General features: G+C 42.0%; 1 protein-coding gene across 4 annotated transcripts in view; it reads right to left on the minus strand.

Annotated features, from left to right (window-relative positions):
- The window catches only part of recql4 (RecQ helicase-like 4), a 106,830-nt gene that overhangs the window by 39,018 nt on the left and 46,996 nt on the right, over nt 1-20,816 (minus strand). For all 4 annotated transcript variants that reach the window (XM_060942605.1, XM_060942604.1, XM_060942607.1 and 1 more), the window contains 8 exons: nt 17,197-17,280; nt 16,912-17,100; nt 14,322-14,504; nt 13,986-14,187; nt 6,317-6,594; nt 4,300-4,434; nt 615-1,035; nt 408-537 (listed from right to left, as the gene is read on the minus strand). In XM_060942605.1, coding sequence (XP_060798588.1) covers nt 408-537; nt 615-1,035; nt 4,300-4,434; nt 6,317-6,594; nt 13,986-14,187; nt 14,322-14,504; nt 16,912-17,100; nt 17,197-17,280 — 1,622 coding nt within the window. The remainder of the gene's footprint in view (nt 1-407; nt 538-614; nt 1,036-4,299; nt 4,435-6,316; nt 6,595-13,985; nt 14,188-14,321; nt 14,505-16,911; nt 17,101-17,196; nt 17,281-20,816) is intronic.

Consider the following 20,816-nt stretch of genomic DNA (forward strand, 5'->3'; position numbering starts at 1 on the left):
TTTCGTCTTTGTGGTAGGATTTATGCATCTTCAGTCACAAAATAAGCAAATACTTGGTGTAAATTTATATCGGTACAGTACCGGTACTTCATGATGCGGTATTCTGGACCTGTACCGAATCGATTTTCACGGTACAGTACCGGTACACAGTACCAGTACGCAGCCCTACTCCCAACTGCTCTCCGGGCGCTGTTAGCATGGCTGCCCACTGCTCTGGGTATGTGTGCGCGCGCTCATTCACTGCTTCAGATGGGTTAAATGCAGAGAGGAATTTCACAAGTGTGTGATGAATAAAGTTGTGCTTTCTTTTTTTTCCTGCAGTTCTCATTAGTGGAGGAGGGAAAAAAAAGAAACCTATACACATCCCACAGGTAAAGCTGTTAGAAAACTTCAATGAGACAACATACACTTTGGTGAGCTTGCGGAGCTCCCGAGGTCCTCCATAACACACCAAGCGACACATTGAGAGCGTCGGGTGCATCAGCTCCACCCAGCGCTGAGGATGGAGCTCCAGATAACACAACAAAGTCTCCAAACCTGAGCAGAAAAACACTCGAAAATCAATGAACTCACAAGAAAAAACAATTCTTCCATTACTGTCTTTCTATCCTTACCTTCTTCTGTGATGTCCAGCTCGTCCACCGTATCCTGCATTGGAATGGTTCTCTCGTGGGTGTGACACACACGCTGGCCCCATCCACCGCCTTCACACTCTTCTTGCATCATCTCTGAACCATTTTCACTTCCTCCCGCCTTCTCATCCTCACATTTTTGTCCCTCCGGTTTCTTCTCATCTCCCCGATACTGAGTAATGGAACCTTCCGACTCTCCCTCTGCTACCTGCATTATTGGTTTGTTCCACTCCTGAGAGCTTTCTGACTGGGGTGGGTTCTTTTGCGCGGTTCCCATCTGCTCTGGTTGTGTTTGTTGGATGTGGGTGGGTGTTGTTGCGTCTCGCTGCTCGTATTGGTGGTCTCCGGACGATTCACAGTCATCCATTAACTCCATCAGCTCGGCATCATCCGCCTCCATGGCCTGGAGAAGGAACAGTAGCACTCAGCTTCATCCACTTTTGCTGAATGGTAGACCATTCAGATTAAATCATAGTGATCACAAGTTACATGGAAGAATGAATATATAAACCAGAGTCGTGAAAGAAATTGTTCACGCTCACTCCTAATGAAATTCTGACCAATCCTGTGTGTTCCCAAAGGAATCCTGACCAATTGCATCTGGTCAAAAGAAATGTTGACCCATCTCACCTACCCTCATAGACCCTTGATCGATTCTGCCTATATTTTGGCAAGATATTCAACTCCATCATGATTATATGTAGGTTAAACAAATAAGCAATAGAAACCACAGCGACCCTGAACAGGATAAATTGTTTACTAAAATGTACCACTGGACAAATGCATGATTGAATGCATGGCTGTTTTGATGTATGGATGACTCGATGGATGGATGCATGGATGACTCGATGGATGGATGGATGACTCGATGGATGGATGACTCGATGGACGGATGGATGGATGGACAGACATTAATAAACAGATGGTTAGATGGACAAATTGTTACAGGGATGGATGGACAGACGGAAAAAATGGTGGCACAGATAGATGGATGAATGTATAAATGGATGGCTGGTTAAATGATTGGATGGATGGACAGACCGATGATCAGATGCATGAATGTATACAAGACTGGATGATACAAATGGACGGATGGCTGGATGGACGGACGGACAGACAAATGGTGGCATGGATGGATGATAGTATAAATGGATGGCTGGTTAAATGATGGGATGGACAGACAGACATATGATTTGATGCATGAATGTATACAAGACTGAATGGATGGATGGACGGACTGACAAATGAATGGACAGACAAAGGATGGCATAGACAGATGGATGATAGTATAAATGGATGACTGGTTAAATGATTGGATGGACAGATAGATGATTGGATGCATGAACGTATACAAGACTGGATGGTACGAAAGGATGGCTAGACCAATGGTTGGATGGATGGACAGAAGGTTGGATGGAACAATGGATAGACTGATTAGACAGATGGTTAGATGGATGTATAGATGGACAGACAGATGGAAAAAATTGTTACAAGGATGGATGGACGGACAAATAGTGGCATAGATGGACGGATGATAGATGATTAGAATGGGGATGAGAGTGTAGTGAAGATGCAAGGAGTAGACGTCAAGAAAGTTGGTGAATTCAAGTACCTGGGGTCAACTGTGCAGGAAAATGGGGGCTGCGATAGTGAGGTGAGAAAGAGAGTGCAGGCGGGGTGGAGCAGTTGGAGAAGGATTTCGGGAGTCATTTGTGATAGGAAAGTCCCAGCAAAAGTGAAAGGTAAGCTGTATAAGACAGTAGTGAGAGCAGCTGTGATGTATGGATTGGAGACCGTACCCTTCACAAAGAGACAGGAGGCAAAGTTGGAGGTGGCGGAGTTGAGGATGTTAAGGCTTGCGATGGGAGGTTGGACAGGATAAGGAACGAGCACATCAGAGGGACAGCACATGTGGAGAGCTTGGGAATTGAGCTAAGAGAGATGAGACAGATGGTATGGGCCCATACTGAGAAGAGATGCAGAGCACATTGGAAGGAGAATGTTGAGGATGGAGCTGCAGGCACACAAAAACGAGGAAGGCCAAAGAGGAGATACATGGATGTGGTGAGAGAGGACATGGACAAACAGATGATTGGATGCATGAATGTATACAAGACTGGATGGTATGAATGGATGAATGGGGGGGAGACAGACGGATGGACGGGCAGACAGACAAACGGTGGCATAGATAGATGGATGATCGTATGAATGGATGGCTGGTTGAATGATTGGATGGATGAATGTATACAAGACTGGATGGTACAAATGGATGGACAGACAGACAAAGGATGGCATAGATGGATGGATGACTATAAATGGATGGCTGGTTAAATAACTGGATGGACGGACAGACAGATGATTGGATGCATGAATATTAGGGCTGTAACGATATGCGTATCGAAATCGAAATCGCGATACGCAGAGCCACGATCCGTATTGCGATACAAGAAGGCAGAATCAAAGTACACCCTTTCAAACTTCTCAGCCCAAAAACAGAGGCGCTTCCAAACTTCAATTTATGAATACTTTACTTTTTATTTAAATTACATTTTAAACTTACTTAAATTACTTTTATTTTTTTATATCTATTAGTAAGTCGTTTTTTCGCCGACCTGCGACAATCTTCTGCGAGTCACGCAACGTCCACACTCGCCACTGGCAGAGCATTCATTTCTTTTAAGCGGTCGCCATTCTGGTTGCGACGCGGGGAGCGAATCTGTAAACAAGCAGCTCATTGGCTGGCTAGGTGTGCCACAAGCCAATCACAATCACTTGACCGGAAAGGCATGCAGTGTTGCCAGATTGGGCAGGTTTAGGTGCTTTTTGGCTGGTTTTGAACACATTTTGGGGTGGAAAACGTTAGCAATATCTGGCAACACTGAAGGCATGTCTGCTTGGGTGGAAGCCTTCTGCGGCAGTTACATTTTGACACGCGAGCAATGTTTCACCATAAAAATTCCGTAATTTCCATCTGTTTTCCGCGATCACAGAAAATCATTGGCCCTATGAGAGTGAGACAGTGAGAGAGCCACCCCCCCCCCCCCCCCCCAAAAAAAATCTTAACAGATTTACACGATTTGGAAAAATGACTTTTTCAGAACCGAAAAAAAACAGAGCTTCCAGCTCAACAGTATTATTTTGAGAAATAAAACAATCTTTGGATATACATTTGTTCATTTTTGCATACATATTACTCATTCTCTGCAGTGGTCTGAATTATTTGTTATTAAATAGTTAATGTAAGTAAGTAAATGTTAATAAGTCAAATTTACTACTTTAAAAAAACATTTTAAAAAAAATCGTGGGCGTATCGAATCGTGGGTCAAAAATCGCGATACGAATCGAATCGTGAGTTGGGTGTATCGTTACAGCCCTAATGAATATATACACAAGACTGGATGGATGGACAGATGGTGGCACAGATGGATGGATGATTATATAAATGGACGGCTGGTTAAACGATGGGATGGACAGACAGACGATTGGATGCATGAACGTACACAAGACTGGATAGTACGAATGGTTGGATCGATGGATGGACTGATACACGTATCTACTTCTCTGCCTTTTTTGTTTGGTCCCTTGGGTCACGTGGAGTCCTGATGCACACACTAATACAAACCACTGAATAAATACAATTACAAATATGGCAGACTGAATCAGTTACCTGGGCCAACTGCTGATGCTGATGGATACGCCTGCACTTACAGGGAGGGAAAACTTTCTGCACCAGCCTCTTAACTGTGAAGTAGTCCACGGTGTCTGCATAGATGTGTCTGCGCAGCTCGTGAAGATCTCCGCCCTGTGCAAATCACAAAATCAGGTAGCATTTCCTCCTCGTACATTCTTCATCTTTATACAGCCCCGATTCCAAAAAAGTTGGGACAAAGTACAAATTGTAAATAAAAACGGAATGGAATAATTTACAAATCTCAAAAACTGATATTGTATTCACAATAGAACATAGACAACATATCAAATGTCGAAAGTGAGACATTTTGAAATTTCATGCCAAATATTGGCTCATTTGAAATTTCATGACAGCAACACATCTCAAAAAAGTTGGGACAGGGTCAATAAGAGGCTGGAAAAGTTAAAGGTACAAAAAAGGAACAGCTGGAGGACCAAATTGCAACTCATTAGGTCAATTGGCAATAGGTCATTAACATGACTGGGTATAAAAAGAGCATCTTGGAGTGGCAGCAGCTCTCAGAAGTAAAGATGGGAAGAGGATCACCAATCCCCCTAATTCTGCGCTGACAAATAGTGGAGCAATATCAGAAAGGAGTTCGACAGTGTAAAATTGCAAAGAGTTTGAACATATCATCATCTACAGTGCATAATATCATCAAAAGATTCAGAGAATCTGGAAGAATCTCTGTGCGTAAGGGTCAAGGCCGGAAAACCATACTGGGTGCCCGTGATCTTCGGGCCCTTAGACGGCACTGCATCACATACAGGCATGCTTCTGTATTGGAAATCACAAAATGGGCTCAGGAATATTTCCAGAGAACATTATCTGTGAACACAATTCACCGTGCCATCCGCCGTTGCCAGCTAAAACTCTATAGTTCAAAGAAGAAGCCGTATCTAAACACGATCCAGAAGCGCAGACGTCTTCTCTGGGCCAAGGCTCATTTAAAATGGACTGTGGCAAAGTGGAAAACTGTTCTGTGGTCAGATGAATCAAAATTTGAAGTTCTTTATGGAAATCAGGGACGCCGTGTCATTCGGACTAAAGAGGAGAAGGACGTCCCAAGTTGTTATCAGCGCTCAGTTCAGAAGCCTGCATCTCTGATGGTATGGGGTTGCATTAGTGCGTGTGGCATGGGCAGCTTACACATCTGGAAAGACACCATCAATGCTGAAAGGTATATCCAGGCTCTAGAGCAACATATGCTCCCATCCAGACGACGTCTCTTTCAGGGAAGACCTTGCATTTTCCAATATGACAATGCCAAACCACATACTGCATCAATTACAGCATCATGGCTGCGTAGAAGAAGGGTCCGGGTACTGAAATGGCCAGCCTGCAGTCCAGATCTTTCACCCATAGAAAACATTTGGCGCATCATAAAACGGAAGATACGACAAAAAAGACCTAAGACAGTTGAGCAACTAGAATCCTACATTAGACAAGAATGGGTTAACATTCCTATCCCTAAACTTGAGCAACTTGTCTCCTCAGTCCCCAGACGTTTACAGACTGTTGTAAAGAGAAAAGGGGATGTCTCACAGTGGGAAACATGGCCTTGTCCCAACTTTTTTGAGATGTGTTGTTGTCATGAAATTTAAAATCACCTAATTTTTCTCTTTAAATGATACATTTTCTCAGTTTAAACATTTGATATGTCATCTATGTTCTATTCTGAATAAAATATGGAATTTTGAAACTTCCACATCATTGCATTCCGTTTTTATTTACAATTTGTACATTTCCCAACTTTTTTGGAATTGGGGTTGTACTTAACACTGGGACAGAAACAATGCTCTGATTAGGAAGGAGTTAGATCTTCAAATACACATGATGAAAGTCTTCAATGAGTTGACATCATCTCTAATTTAGCAATCAGAGTTTGCCGAGGATTACAAAAGATGCAATGAGAATAGCCGAGCTTATTAACTACTAAATAAAGTTTTGAAAATAGTGCACTGATCCCATCTCTAGGTCTTATTAAACTCACCTCTGGATCCAAGAACAGGTGGCAGTGCGCAGGTTCTCCGTCTCGTCCAGCTCGTCCAATCTCCTGCACGTAGCTCTCGAAGCTTTTGGGCATATTGTAGTGTACGATACCGCGCACGTCGGACTTGTCCAGGCCCATCCCAAACGCCACGGTGGCCACCACCACCCGCAGCTCGCCGCACATGAAGTTATTCTGCACACGCCGACGCTCTGAGGCGGACATGCCCGCGTGGTACGCTTCAGCTATCCACTTCAGCGGCTTCCGGATCTTCTTCCTGGCTGAGGTTTGGGCAACACAATGCGTAGTAAAGTTATGATTTACTGCAAGCATCTTGGAAGTAAAGCTCACAGTAAAATATAATAGACTAAAATCTTCCTCGCTTAGCGCTTGTTGCAGCAGCACTTTACTAATTTATTCTATAAATGGCTCCACTGAGCTCATCTCACAGATCACTAACTAGCCAAGCTGAGTGTCTGCTGTAACGCTACTGTAACGGAGTCTCTGCTGCAAGTACAGCTGCACTGCATTCTGGGACTTTCGCTATCTCCACAAATTCTACATTGGACTTCTTATTACTATGAAACCAGGGTATCTGCACATTTTTCAAGTACAAATTTAAAGACTTTTAAGACCTTTTCAAGACCTCTAAATGGAAAAATTAAGACTGTACCATGGCAAAGAAAATGATAAATACGACAACTTAAAACTGTTTTCTGCAATAGTTTTTTTTTTTACTAACTTTAAGAAGAATGCACACAATTGGTGAACAACAGGGTGCATCAGTGGCAACTGTTAGACATACAAACAGCTGAAGCAAAGTCGTGTGTTTTGGGCCTGCAGAACTACTGTAGCAGCAAGGAGAAGACTGGGGTTTACTGGAGAAAACACCGTGAATCATTTCAAAAACCAAAACAATAAACGGCAAGTAGAACCAGCTGAACAACCTTAGCCGGCATTATTTCAATCCCCAAAGATTATCTTTGATAATGTGATTTTGTGTCCGATGGCAAAATCAGTCTGAGTGTGGTACAGTATGCAGCTGGCTGAGGAAGTTCTCGAGTATCTTCTGCATTATAGCAGGTAACAGCATAAACCTGTTTATGCAGTCATACAATCATCAGAGCGTTACATTATACACTGTCACCTTTCATAACCATTATCAATATTAATCAATCAATGTGTTGTAATAACTGTAAACTAATCATCATCAGTGCAATTGTTATATCAATGTTCATTATTCAAAAATTATCATTAATTATTATCTATAATCCATGAATAATTGTTTGTATTACTACTACTACTAATAATAATAATAATAACTACTTTTTAAATAATAAAAAAATTAACTCAATTTTATAACATTTTAATAATCACTACTTATTAGCTATATTAATTAATAATAGAGTAGCAATTATTATAATTCAGTATTATTAATTACTACTTAATAAGCAGTGATTATCAAAATGCAATTTAATAATTAGTAATTATTATTATCAACTACTAAATTATACTAATAAATAATTAGTGATTATTAAAATGCTATAAAATTGAGTTATAAGATTAGTTAAAATTATTATTAAAAAGTTATTATTATTAGTAGTAGTAGTGATACAAACAATTATTCACGGATTATAGATAATTTGTTTTTAATAGTGAACATTGATATAACAATTGAACTGATAATAACAACAACAACATTTACAACAAGTATTACTAGTAGTATTATTGTTTATTATTAGTAGTAGTAGTATAGTTATTTTATCAATGTTCACTATTTTAAAAAATTATCTATAATCCATGAGTATTTTGTTTGTATTCTACCAATTGCTAATTTTTAATAATTATTTTTAATAATTTTTAATAACTTAATTTTATAACATTTAATAATCCCTAGTACTTATTAATCACTAATTCATAAGTAGTAATGATTAATAATCAATAATAATTACTACTACTACTAATTAGTGGTTGTTAATATTATTCTTATCGTTATATTAAAAACACTGTTGTAGACAATAAGTAATAAAACTAAAAAACTTTGTGCAAATTATTTATATTGCACTATATTTAGAATTATTGTATTTTCTGGAGTTCTTTGTAATTGAGTTTTGAAATAAAGGTTGTTTATATATTTATATTAAACTTAGTACAATAAACAATGTTAATTACGGTATGTAAAAAAAAATGATGCTAATCATTATTATTATTAGTAGTAGTAGTATTTCCTATAAGTCCCATTTTCCACCTGACTCTTGTGCGCATGCGCGAACCCCCCTGCGTTTCACTCCGGAGTGCTTGACCTCTAACACGCGCGCGCGCCTCGTGTCCGTGAAAAACCAGTTTCCCAGTCCGCCGTGTCCCCGGCGCTGCGTTACCGTCTTTAAACACATTTGTGCGATCCAGCGCTTTTTATCGCAAACGATTCTTCTCCTTATTTTAGGGGTATCTGTCATCCCCCAACCACTTGTCGTTAAACAGACATCTTCCCATAATTATCAACGCTTTCTAGCGCCCACGTAAGCTACCTGCGCATCTCTCACTCTTCACAACCACCGCACCTCCTCCAGTAGCCTCCTAACGTTAGTTCTTAATCTACGGAATGCACAGAACGCACAGAACCAATGCTGCACCCAAAAGGTGCGCTGGTCACTTAAAATTACAGTTAAAAAAATACCCCAAACCGGATGGAGACATTTCACTCGTTCGGTCCGATATTAAATTTAATACCTCCCTTTCGAAAATTCCAGTCATTCCAAACAATTTAAGACATTTTTAGGCCTTGAAAACCGAAAGTTGTATTTAAGACTTTTTAAGGACCCGCGGGAACCCTGGAAACTGAACATTGCTGGAAAATGGTGAGTAGGAAAAGAAGTCATTTTTAGGAGCCAACTGTGAAGCCCGACCATTATCTTTTATATTTTTTTCTCCTATTAAATGGCACTAGTCACATCCTCTTTTCAACCCCTAACCTCTGACGGGAATAACAAAAATATAGCATGAACCTGCAAATTAAACACCAGAACCCAGGATTTCCGCTGGCGCTCGTTATGCTGGTCATTGACGAACATAATCCATCAGTGACAAAGAGAAAACTACTAGCAGTCATCACAGTGACGAATTGGTCATCTTTATTATTAGTCATCTTTTATAGAAATCCCTCCACAACTCCCTCCGTCTGCCGAAATCCAACCCCGGTGAAGAGACAGCAGGAAGTCAGAGTGTAAACAAAGAGCACGGGCTTGTGACCAATAAAAAAAAATAAAATAAAAATCAACTACACAATGACCAAATGGGCGGCAAGCTTTTGACCAATCTCGATGCATCTTAATCGGCCTGGTGTGGTGGTGTAATTATCTCTGCGTAAACCAAACAATGGCGCAGTCTAAGCTGATGATGTTTTTTGGGCGGGCTTCTTCAAGCACTGAAAATTATTTAAGGGCTGAAACAGCCACGGGGGAGGCACACTCCAAGCCCTTACCGTCCCGAGCACGTCGGACCGTTTCAGTAACGCAGGGGTCGGTAAAAAACCACCAAAGTGAAAGTGCTGTCAGCCAGCAAGCAACTGAAGGGAGCCATGTTTCAGCGGCGTGGTGTGTTGAGTCCCTGTGGCGAACGTATGACGTAAAACACAGCGTCATTCTGTGTTTGGCTTCTAAATTGACAGGAAATTTGGATTCTTTCACTCTTGGGTGTTCCAAGACTCTTCTCGACACTATTCAATTATAAATGAAGTTTTGTGTTAAAGTAAAGGCTAAATTGAGTCCTAATACCGCGTTTGAATAATTCCATGCTGAAATAACCTTAAGTAAGCGCAAACTAAAGAGGTTTATTTTAGCTTGATAGTGCACAGGGTGCCCAAAACCAAGTCTTTCTTATTAGAGGTTGAAGTGGAGCCCAAATTTTATATGTAATCGAGAGGCCTAGCTGTATCTGTACAAATATTTGAATTGTGCTAGTCTGGTTGGTATAAACCTGTATTAAGTCCACTTTGATATGTCGGTAACTAAGAAAAAATACAGACTAATGCCGCTTTTCCACTACCAACGCGGCTGAGTCGGGCTGAGCGGGGCTGTTGGAGTTGCATTTCGACTACAACCGCGCTGAACCGTGCTGGCTGGAAGTGGGTGGACACATTGGGTGGAGTTAGCGAAAGTGGGTGGACGTCACGTGATGTCGTTAGGCGGCGCAAACAGTGACATCAGTGATCTTTTAAGCGGTAGTCTCACGACCCGGATAGTAAACAATAAACATGGAGTCGTTAGTGTTGCTGGTCTTGGTGCTGTGGCTTGTTGTCACCGACAACGCCAACAGATACTGGCAAGAGCGTATAGATGAGGCGAGGCGCATAAGGCTTCAGAAATTCTCGTAATTCGTAATTCTTCTTCTTCCGGGTTTACGGTGTTTACAGATCCCAGCGTGCTCGCGGGGCGTGTGTGGGCATGTGAGGACACTCCTCCTCACCAATCAGTGCACAGGGGAGTGTCTGCTCACGCCCCTAGCCCCACTCGGCTCGGTTTGGCTCGCTTCAGCCCTACTCCAAAACCGTGCGAGTTTTGGGTGCTAAGCAGGGCTGAAGCGAGCTGAGTCGTGCTGTTCTGAGGTAGTCGAAACGCGAGCCGTGTCGGGCTGAAGTGAGCTGAAAAAGGGTAGTGGAAAAGGGCCATAAGACAAAAAAAAAAAAAAGAACCCAGTCAAGTTTTGTGAAATTCCTCCAAAAATTGTGAGAGGAGTTGATTTCAGAAGGCGAGTACCCTTCCTGGGACAGACAGACGGACATCACCATGACATAATCCTCCTTCAGGCCTTTCGGCCAGCTGGGGATAATAATTGTGAGGGAAGTTGATTTCAGAAAGCGAGCACACCTTGATGAAATTGCCAAAGTACAAGTTTGTTAATAATCAGGGGCATAACTGGTTAAATTTGTCCAAATTAAACGAAATTTCAAGATGTGTAGAACGGTCATTAGGGTGCATCAGTTGCCCCCTAAAAATGAAAAGTTCCTCCGATCATGATACATTTTTGTTTTTATGTTCCTTTTGGTAAGAAAACACACTGAGTGAAATATTTTGACAAAATTCAGAAGTTTAATGGTGGCACCAGGAGCTCAAAGTTATGGAAAAAGCTGCTATTTTATGACTTTTATGACAAAATTTCGATCACTTTTCATGAAACATTATGGCACCTTATAGAGTATACCAAATATCTTAGATCCACATTTTTAGTCCATATTCTAAATATATTATCAAGCACAGTTTGAGTTTTAGCTGTTCATTGAATCATTGGTCAACTACTTTTAAACAATACAAATGTATTATGAATCACATTAATGCTTCTCAATCCCTTGCAAAGGTTCTTAACATGATCTCTGGCTCACAAGAAATCAATAAATGGAGTCCAACATTGTGATTCAAACCTTACACGAAAACATAAAATAAGCGTTTTTTGGCAAAAAATGAACCTCATGGTGCCACCATTAGACTTTTGAATATGGTCAAAAATTTTACAGGATGTCTTTATTGGTGAAAAGGAACACCCAAACAAAAATGCACCAGATTTTATGAAAGTGAGGACAACTGATGCACACTAAAGGTCATATAACAAAGCCTTTTGCCAAGTTTGGTGAAATTCCTCCACAAACTGAGAGGAGCTGATTTCAGAAGAATGTACACCCTCATGAAACTGTCAAAGTACAAGTTATTTAATCAAGGGTCAAAACTCTGGGAAAATGTTCACAAACGAAATTAAATCCCAATATGCGTATTACCGTCATATAACAAGGCCTTTCACCAAGCGTTGAGAAATTCGTCCAAAAATTGAGAGAGGAGTTGATGTCAACTTCATGAAATTACAATAGAGATCTTGCAGTCACGTGACCGGAAAGTACACAACCGCCATCTTGTCGGTCAAAAACACCGCTGAATACTGCTGCACTCGTGTACAGAATGGATCAATTTCAACCGACGGACTACACGGCTCATTTTTCTAATGAACAGATAACTAGATATATGTCTAAAATAAACAATCTACAGATTTGTGACCCTTATGGCTTTCCAGACGGAGTTTTCACGACCGGATTTTGAACTGCCAGCAGAATACCCGGACGTGTATGATTACCTCATTAACTTTCCCTCGCTGTTCAGTGGTGAAGCACTGCATGCTTATAAATCTCTGCACAGTTATCTTTACAGAAATTTAGGATTTGTCAGCGACTCAGATGTGGCATCTTGTAAACAAGAATCCTCATTGGATGGGTAAGTCACTTAAGTATTGAGTATAGCACTGACCAGCCGATTATAGAATAGAATAAGGTAATTCCAAATCGTCCGTCTTGTTTACATGGATCTGGCGTTGGAGAGGTAGAGGCTTAGCAGTGGAGATTTGAGTGGCTGTTTTCTGAGCTTAGTCAACAGGCCGGCTCTGCAGCCTCGCTTTTGTTTCCACTCCCGACACCGCCCCCTTCGTTTTGCTTCCGATAACAATCCACGGAGACCCCGCTGGTCTCGCTATCTCGTCCGGAATGGTTTTTTTTTCGTCCGGAATGTTGTGCATGCGATGGAAATCGCTACAAACCGTCATTTTCTGCTGGAAACCAATGTTCAGTAAGTCCATACGGTTGTAGTGGATATTGAAGTCCGGTACAGACGAACAACACGCAAAAATACACACAAAAAACATAAAAACCGTGCACAGGTAGGGAGAGCTTGTAGCCGCAGCCGTTGTAGTAGAATTGTATATAGTAGGGTTTTCCAGAAGAAAAGGTAGAAGTAAAAGCAGAAGTAGAACCAGAAGTAGAAGGCGGAATATGGCGTTTGACCGACAAGATGGCGTCTGTCACAATCTGGATCAGCTGTGACGTCACATGCAAGCGCTCCATATGCGCATTAATGACATATAACAAAGAATCCTGCCAAGCTTCATAAAATTTCGACGAAAATTGTGCAAGGAGTTGATTTCAGAAGGTAAGTACCCTTCCCAGGAAGGAAGGAGGGACGGAAATCTCATCTCATCTCATCTCATTATCTCTAGCCGCTTTATCCTTCTACAGGGTCGCAGGCAAGCTGGAGCCTATCCCAGCTGACTACGGGCGAAAGGCGGGGTACACCCTGGACAAGTCGCCAGGTCATCACAGGGCTGACACATAGACACAGACAACCATTCACACTCCCATTCACACTCACGGTCAATTTAGAGTCACCAGTTAACCTAACCTGCATGTCTTTGGACTGTGGAGGAAACCGGAGCACCCGGAGGAAACCCACGCGGACACGGGGAGAACATGCAAACTCCGCACAGAAAGGCCCTCGCCGGCCACGGGGCTCAAACCCGGACCTTCTTACTGTGAGGCGACAGCGCTAACCACTACACCACCGTGCCGCCCGGGACGGAAATCGCCACGACATAATCCCCTTTCGGCGAGCAGAGGATAAAAAAAAAAGTGAAGAATACTTCTTTGACTTGATTTTTCAAGGAAAAAAGTGGAGAATATTTTTCAGAACCCCGGGAGAACCCTGAGAATCACAAAGCACATTACAGTATAACATAACTGCTTTCCAATTCCACAAAGGGAAGTCTAGTCGCATCATGGCAATAGCCTCATTAATCATGATTTCATGGTCTACACTGCATGTAAAAAAAAAAAAAGCATTCGCAGAACAGCCTTCGGTTTTACCCAAAGCTTTCTTCTTCTTGCCCACAGGGTTGTCCTCTTTGTCGTCCTCTCCGACAGGCCGTGAGGACTCTCTGAGCATCACCCCCTGCAGGCAGGTGCGCAGCAGTGCAGCGATGCGGCTCGTCTCCTCTCGTCTGGTGCAGTACACTATAATGGACTCCAGTGCACCAAAGCGCTCTCCCTTCAGCAAGGTCACCAGAGCCTGGTGGAAAACACAACATTAAGACGTTCCCTCGCGTGGAGCTAGGATCATATTTCATTTGAAATTGAAAAGTTATTCAATTCTCCAGTTTCATCACAGTGGAAATGTACTCCTGATGGTAGGGATGAGTGTACCTGGTCTTTGTCTCTGTCCATAGACACAGAAAGCTGGAGGTTGTGTGGAACGGCAGCCGAACGGACAGCGATGCCGTCGCGATCGCTAATGCCCAGGTGATGAGCGATGTCCAGGGCAGTGGACAGGGTGGCAGTGGCTGTCAGACCCAGCAAACAGCGCACACCCAGACGATCCCTCAACACCTACACACAACAGGTAAAACATTAAAAGTTAGTTCATCACACTCCTACCATCCTGGGATTATAAGCTCCTGCTCCATTGCTTTTGACACTGGACTACCACCACCATGCTTCAACTGAACTCTTCGTGCTAGATTTTAACGTCAATTCCTCATCGCTGTTGAACAGTTGATTAATATTCTGTAACAGAAGCTCCGAGAGTGGTTCTAGCTGCAAGACAAACCACAGGTTTAAATTCACGTCCTTGTTCTAATGCGTTATTGTTTTTATAGTCTCAACTTGTACAAGGACTGAATGGTGGATTGATGGAATAAAAAAAAGGGTGTGTAATCATGAATAAAGCAAAGTTATCTATAAGAAAATGTTTACACTTTCTTCCATGGGTGTAGTGGACGCGGGGGACATGTCCCCCGCACTTCCCGTATTTGTGCCCTCTGTTCCCCGCACTTTTTACAGCCATTACAACCACTCAATTCATTTTTAACATGCGGAAACGCGTTTTTCCGAGCTGCCTCTAAACACATGAGCAAGCGGAGCTGAGGCGGCAAACAAACCCCGCTGTGGTGTGTGATCAGAGACGCTTTAGAAAATATTGTATGAGGATCTTTGGTGTGATTCAGATCTGGGCAGTGCTTCTGTCAGGGATGAGAGTGCATGCTGAGAAAAAAATCTGAAAAGTAGCGGGGGGGCGGCCTGCAGGTCCCCAGTGGGGTCCAGGGGCAACGTCTCGGTGAGGGACCAGGGGGCGAAGCTGATGGATTTTGCCGATTTAAACACCCAAAACCCATTAATTTTAGCAATGAAATGTATGTATTTTTCTCGAAGTTGATATCCCAATTCAACATGCCATCAACTGAAACTTTTGTATCATGACAAGTGTTCTTTCTTAAATATCATATCCCACCTTGTTTGATTTTTTCAGCATGTTCAGTGCAACCTTTTAGGTTTTGGAACAATAGACCCATAAATCAGGGATGAGAATGAAAAATATTTTAAAAGTCTGAAAAAACCGGGGCGGGGCCCATGGGGCTAATGATTTTTGGCTATTTTTTTTTTTTAACCCCAAAACCATTAATTTTATCAGCAAAAATTTGCAATTTATTTGGAAATAAATTCCCCTTCTTGGTGGGCTCCCAGGTGAAAATGATTAATATGGTACAAGAGACTTGTTTTTAATCAATTCACATTTGATGATTTCAAAAAATCAATGCACCTTTTAATATAAACGAGCTCTACAGTATTATATTTCTGCATTTTAGCTATTCATGTCTTTGAATACTCTAATCCTTTACAATGAATTGCAAACCAGAAAAAAGTTCTATCATATAATTCTCTTAAGCTTTCTTCTGATGTTATCATGGTAGCAGGAGGTCTTGCATATTAAGCAGGCAACATTCAACATCACTCATCACTTCCCTTTCAACTGTTGTGTGGACTAACTAGGTTTTATCTGGACAGGATGTTGTGTAATGTAATACAGATACCATACGGTCAATTTGAAGATTGAGATGGTGATTTTGAATTAAAGAACAGGCATGTACAATGGGCATTACATATTGGAATCGTCTTTCAGATTTTTAAAGTTTAAGTCATAAAAATAATTTTTCCGACACTATTTTTTAGTGGACTGAAAGCAACTGAATTTGAATCACAGACTTCCAGTTTTATTAGTTTTTTTTTTATAGAACAATTAATGAATTCATCTCCACGTGGCCTGAAATTCTCCACTATGTTTTCCTGCTTCACCATGACCCAATTCAAGATACTACGTCATGCATCACGTGGTGGGCTTTCCCCGTTCACGCAAGGCATTGTGGGATACAAATTTGAAACAGGAGAGGAAAATGGATGACGTGACTGTGCAAACAAAACATGAAAGACCGACTACAGTAACGGAAAGCGAGATGATGTTATGTTCTACACGAAGGAAAGGAAACGCAGGACCAAACTAATAAATATCAGCGCTCAGCGAGCACCTCGGTGTGATCAGCTGTTCGTTTAGTGACAGAATGATGGAACTGTCAGTGCACGCTCAAAGATAAACCTGTAGATGGCAGTAATGCAACACTGTGGATGCCAGCTGCCGTAAAACCCAGAAGAAGAAGATTGTAAACCTGCATATGTGCACACGGACTTCCTCTGTCTGCTTGACTGCGCGAAGTGAGCGATTTTATGCACATTATTTGCTCAGGAATCCCCTCAAATTAAAGAACTTCCCAGCCACAGAATGGCCTGGTTTTTTTTTTTTTTTTAGGTATTACTGAAAAACATCTCACAATGACCAAATTTCAGAAGGAACTAAATTTCACCGATTTTATGAAATCGAAAGGCCGTCTAGCTTTACGTTTAGCAGAAAACCCGCACAGGTTTTGGGAGTGTGATCTGACACTGTATGATGTACAGTCCTCACCTTACACAGTCTGAGGTAGCACGGCCTGAAGTTGTGAGACCACTCAGACACACAGTGAGCTTCATCAATGCAGGCAAAGGCCACCGGGGGGAGCTGGTCAGCAGGAGGGAGGCAACCAGAGCCAGAGTGACCTCCACCAACCAGAGCCTCCGGAGACAGCAGTAAAACATGCACCTGACCTGCTTTCACCTACACACACACCAAGATATTAACAGAAATAACATGCATATCAAATAATTACATAATCTCATTCAGCGTTGATAGAATCCTGCTAATAACGCTTACCTTTCCAATAGCGGTCTCTCTCTGTTTCAGAGACATGTTGGAGTGGATACACGCTGCTTTCAGCTTAGGAGGAATCCCAGAGAGCTGAGAAAAGATTACAACAAGCAGCTAGATTTACAAATTATCCATTAACACAAGCACAGGGAGTACGTAGAAGTTCCCACTCTTGTATTTCCATCGCTCCTCTTAACAATACATAATACCCATCCGTTAGGGTGCATCAGTTGCCGTCACTTTCATAAAATCTGATGCGTTTTTGTTTGGGCGTTCCTTTTCACCAATAAAGACATCCTGTAAAATTTTTTGACCATATTCAGAAGTCTAATGGTGGCACCATGAGGTTCATTTTTTGCCAAAAAACGCTTATTTTACATTTTCGCGTAAAGTTTGAATCACAATGTTGGACTCCATTTATTGATTTCTTGTGACCCAGAGATCATGTTAAGAACCTTTGCAAGGGATTGAGAAGCATTAATGTGATTCATAATACATTTGTATTGTTTAAAAGTAGTTGAACAATGATTCAATGAACAGCTAAAACTCAAACTGTGCTTGATAATATATTTAGAATATGTACTAAAAATGTCTATCTAAGATATTTGGTATACTCTATAAGGTGCCATAATGTTTCATGAAAAGTGATCGAAATTTTGTCATAAAAGTCATAAAATAGCAGCTTTTTCCATAACTGAGCTCCTGGTAGAGCCCTGCATTCCCGCGGGAGTCCCGCGGGACCCGCCGCAAAGCAGTGCGGCGCGGGACAAATTTTGAAAGCTCATTGCGGGCGCAGGCAGGAGGGGGAGTGCACAGTGCGGGCGCAGACGGGAGCGGTGATAAGCTGCAGTCCCGCTAACTAAAAACGTGTTGAAAATAAAATTTATAAATTATAAATTTGTGTCTATCATATATAATTTGTGCTGGATATTTCATTTGGCATTAATAAAAACATTTTAAGATGCCTAAATTTGCGGATGTGGTTGTGGCAGCGGGGGCGTGGCCAAGCAGCAGTCTGTGAATGGAGGGCGGGGTCGGGGAAGGTAAGTGGCTAGGTCATTACACCTGATGTCAATTTGTGTGTGTGTTTGTTTGTTGCAGGGATGGAGTATAAAGGGAGGGGGACAGGAGCGAAGAGGGATTCGCTCCCCGACCACAACACGCATGTGTGTGTGTGTGTGTGAGAGAACGAGTGAAAGAAAGAAAGCTGAAAAGCTCAATAAAGTGAGTGGTGTGCATCCCGGGTTTCAGCACCACTGTAGTAATCCCCGATGTGGGTGGAGCACAGAAGCACGGCAGGCGAGAGTTCGTGTTCACACCCACTCACTTTATTGAGCTTTTCAGCTTTCTTTCTTTCACTCGTTCACTCACACACACGTTGTGGTCGGGGAGCGAATCCCTCTTCGCTCCTCTCCCCCTCCCTTTATCCTCCATCCCTGCAACAAACAAAAACACACACACACAAATTGACATCAGGTGTAATGACCTAGCCACTTACCTTCCCCGACCCCGCCCTCCATTCACAGACTGCTGCTTGGCCACGCCCCCGCTGCCACAGTGGTCTAATCTCGCATACGTTTCCGATTCCTTTCCGCTCTTCCGTGTTTGAGATCTCCAATCATGGCAGAAGAGCAGAGCTCCTCTAGTGAAGCTCACAATGGGTATCTCTATAAAGCCTCAGCTGCGCATGCCGCCTGGCAACGTGCACCCTCGCTACATGCGCTAGGTGAAGGATCGGTCAGTGGAGAGCTCAGCTAAGCTCAGCATGTTTAACTCCCCAAGCCAATGACAAGAACTTTTGTGAGAAATAACGCGAACGTCTGCATCATGCGGGATTTGCAGGCGGGAGCGGGACAAAATATGGCAGGCGCAGGACTGAAAATCATAATTCTTTGCAGGAGCGGGACTGAAAAATTCTGTCCCGCGCAGACCTCTAGCTCCTGGTGCCAACATTAAACTTTTGAATTTCGTCAAAATATTTCACCCAGTGTGTTTTCTTACCAAAAGGAACATAAAAACAAAAATGCATCATGATCGGAGGAACTTTTCATTTTTAGGGGGCGACTGATGCACCCTACCATCCATCCATCCATTACCTGTAACCGCTTATCCTGTAAAACACCAACTGCAACGCAGATTTGGACACGGCACAAAAAGCTCAAAGACGAAGGCTGTCTGTGTCTCAGGCGGTGCGCATATTGAAAATTTGCGAACTCGTTCATGGAATCCACATACCTTTGAATTTCTCATTCAACTTTTGAGGAATAAATCTTATACTGCTCAACATTAAACCTGTTCAGTTTCATTTGCCTGGACTATGTAGTTTCTGGGATATTTACTGTACATCTCAAAGAACATCAAAGTTTTTGAAACACCCTGTGTATTACTCCAACCTTTACAAACGTGGGCAAATACTTATTGTTGGTTATTAAGAAATTGAAACAAAAGGGTTTTTTTTTTGTTTAACAAAATGAATATTTAAGCTGATAAAGAATAGGAAAATAAAATGCTGGTCATTTTTGGTAATAAAACTCTTTTCATTTTTCAAAATTATTGTGGGGAAAATCGAATCGTGAACCCAGTATCATCAATCGAATTGTGAATTGGTGAATCGTTACTAGGGTGCATCAGTCGCCCCCTAAAAATGAAAAGTTCCTCCGATCATGATGCATTTTTGTTTTTATGTTCCTTTTGGTAAGAAAACACACTGGGTGAAATATTTTGACAAAATTCAGAAGTTTAATGGTGGCACCAGGAGCTCAAAGTTATGGAAAAAGCTGCTATTTTATGACTTTTATGACAAAATTTCGATCATTTTTCATGAAACATTATGGCACCTTATAGAGTATACCAAATATCTTAGATCCACATTTTTAGTACATCTCATTATCTCTAGCCGCTTTATCCTGTTCTACAGGGTCGCAGGCAAGCTGGAGCCTATCCCAGCTGACTACGGGCGAAAGGCGGGGTACACCCTGGACAAGTCGCCAGGTCATCACAGGGCTGACACATAGACACAGACAACCATTCACACTCACATTCACACCTACGCTCAATTTAGAGTCACCAGTTAACCTAACCTGCATGTCTTTGGACTGTGGGGGAAACCGGAGCACCCGGAGGAAACCCACACGGATTTTTAGTACATATTCTAAATATATTATCAAGCACAGTTTGAGTTTTAGCTGTTCATTGAATCATTGTTCAACTACTTTTAAACAATACAAATGTACGCTACCGTTCAAAAGTTTGGGGTCACCCAGACAATTTTGTGTTTTCCATGAAAAGTCACACTTTTATTTACCACCATAAGTTGTAAAATGAATAGAAAATATAGTCGAGACATTTTTCTGGCCGTTTTGAGCATTTAATCGACCCCACAAATGTGATGCTCCAGAAACTCAATCTGCTCAAAGGAAGGTCAGTTTTATAGCTTCTCTAAAGAGCTCAACTGTTTTCAGCTGTGCTAACATGATTGTACAAGGGTTTTCTAATCATCCATTAGCCTTCTGAGGCAATGAGCAAACACATTGTACCATTAGAACACTGGAGTGAGAGTTGCTGGAAATGGGCCTCTATACACCTATGGAGATATTGCACCGAAAACCACACATTTGCAGCTAGAA

This window comes from Neoarius graeffei, chromosome 16 (assembly GCF_027579695.1).
Source record: "Neoarius graeffei isolate fNeoGra1 chromosome 16, fNeoGra1.pri, whole genome shotgun sequence".
NCBI classification, from domain to species: domain Eukaryota; kingdom Metazoa; phylum Chordata; class Actinopteri; order Siluriformes; family Ariidae; genus Neoarius; species Neoarius graeffei.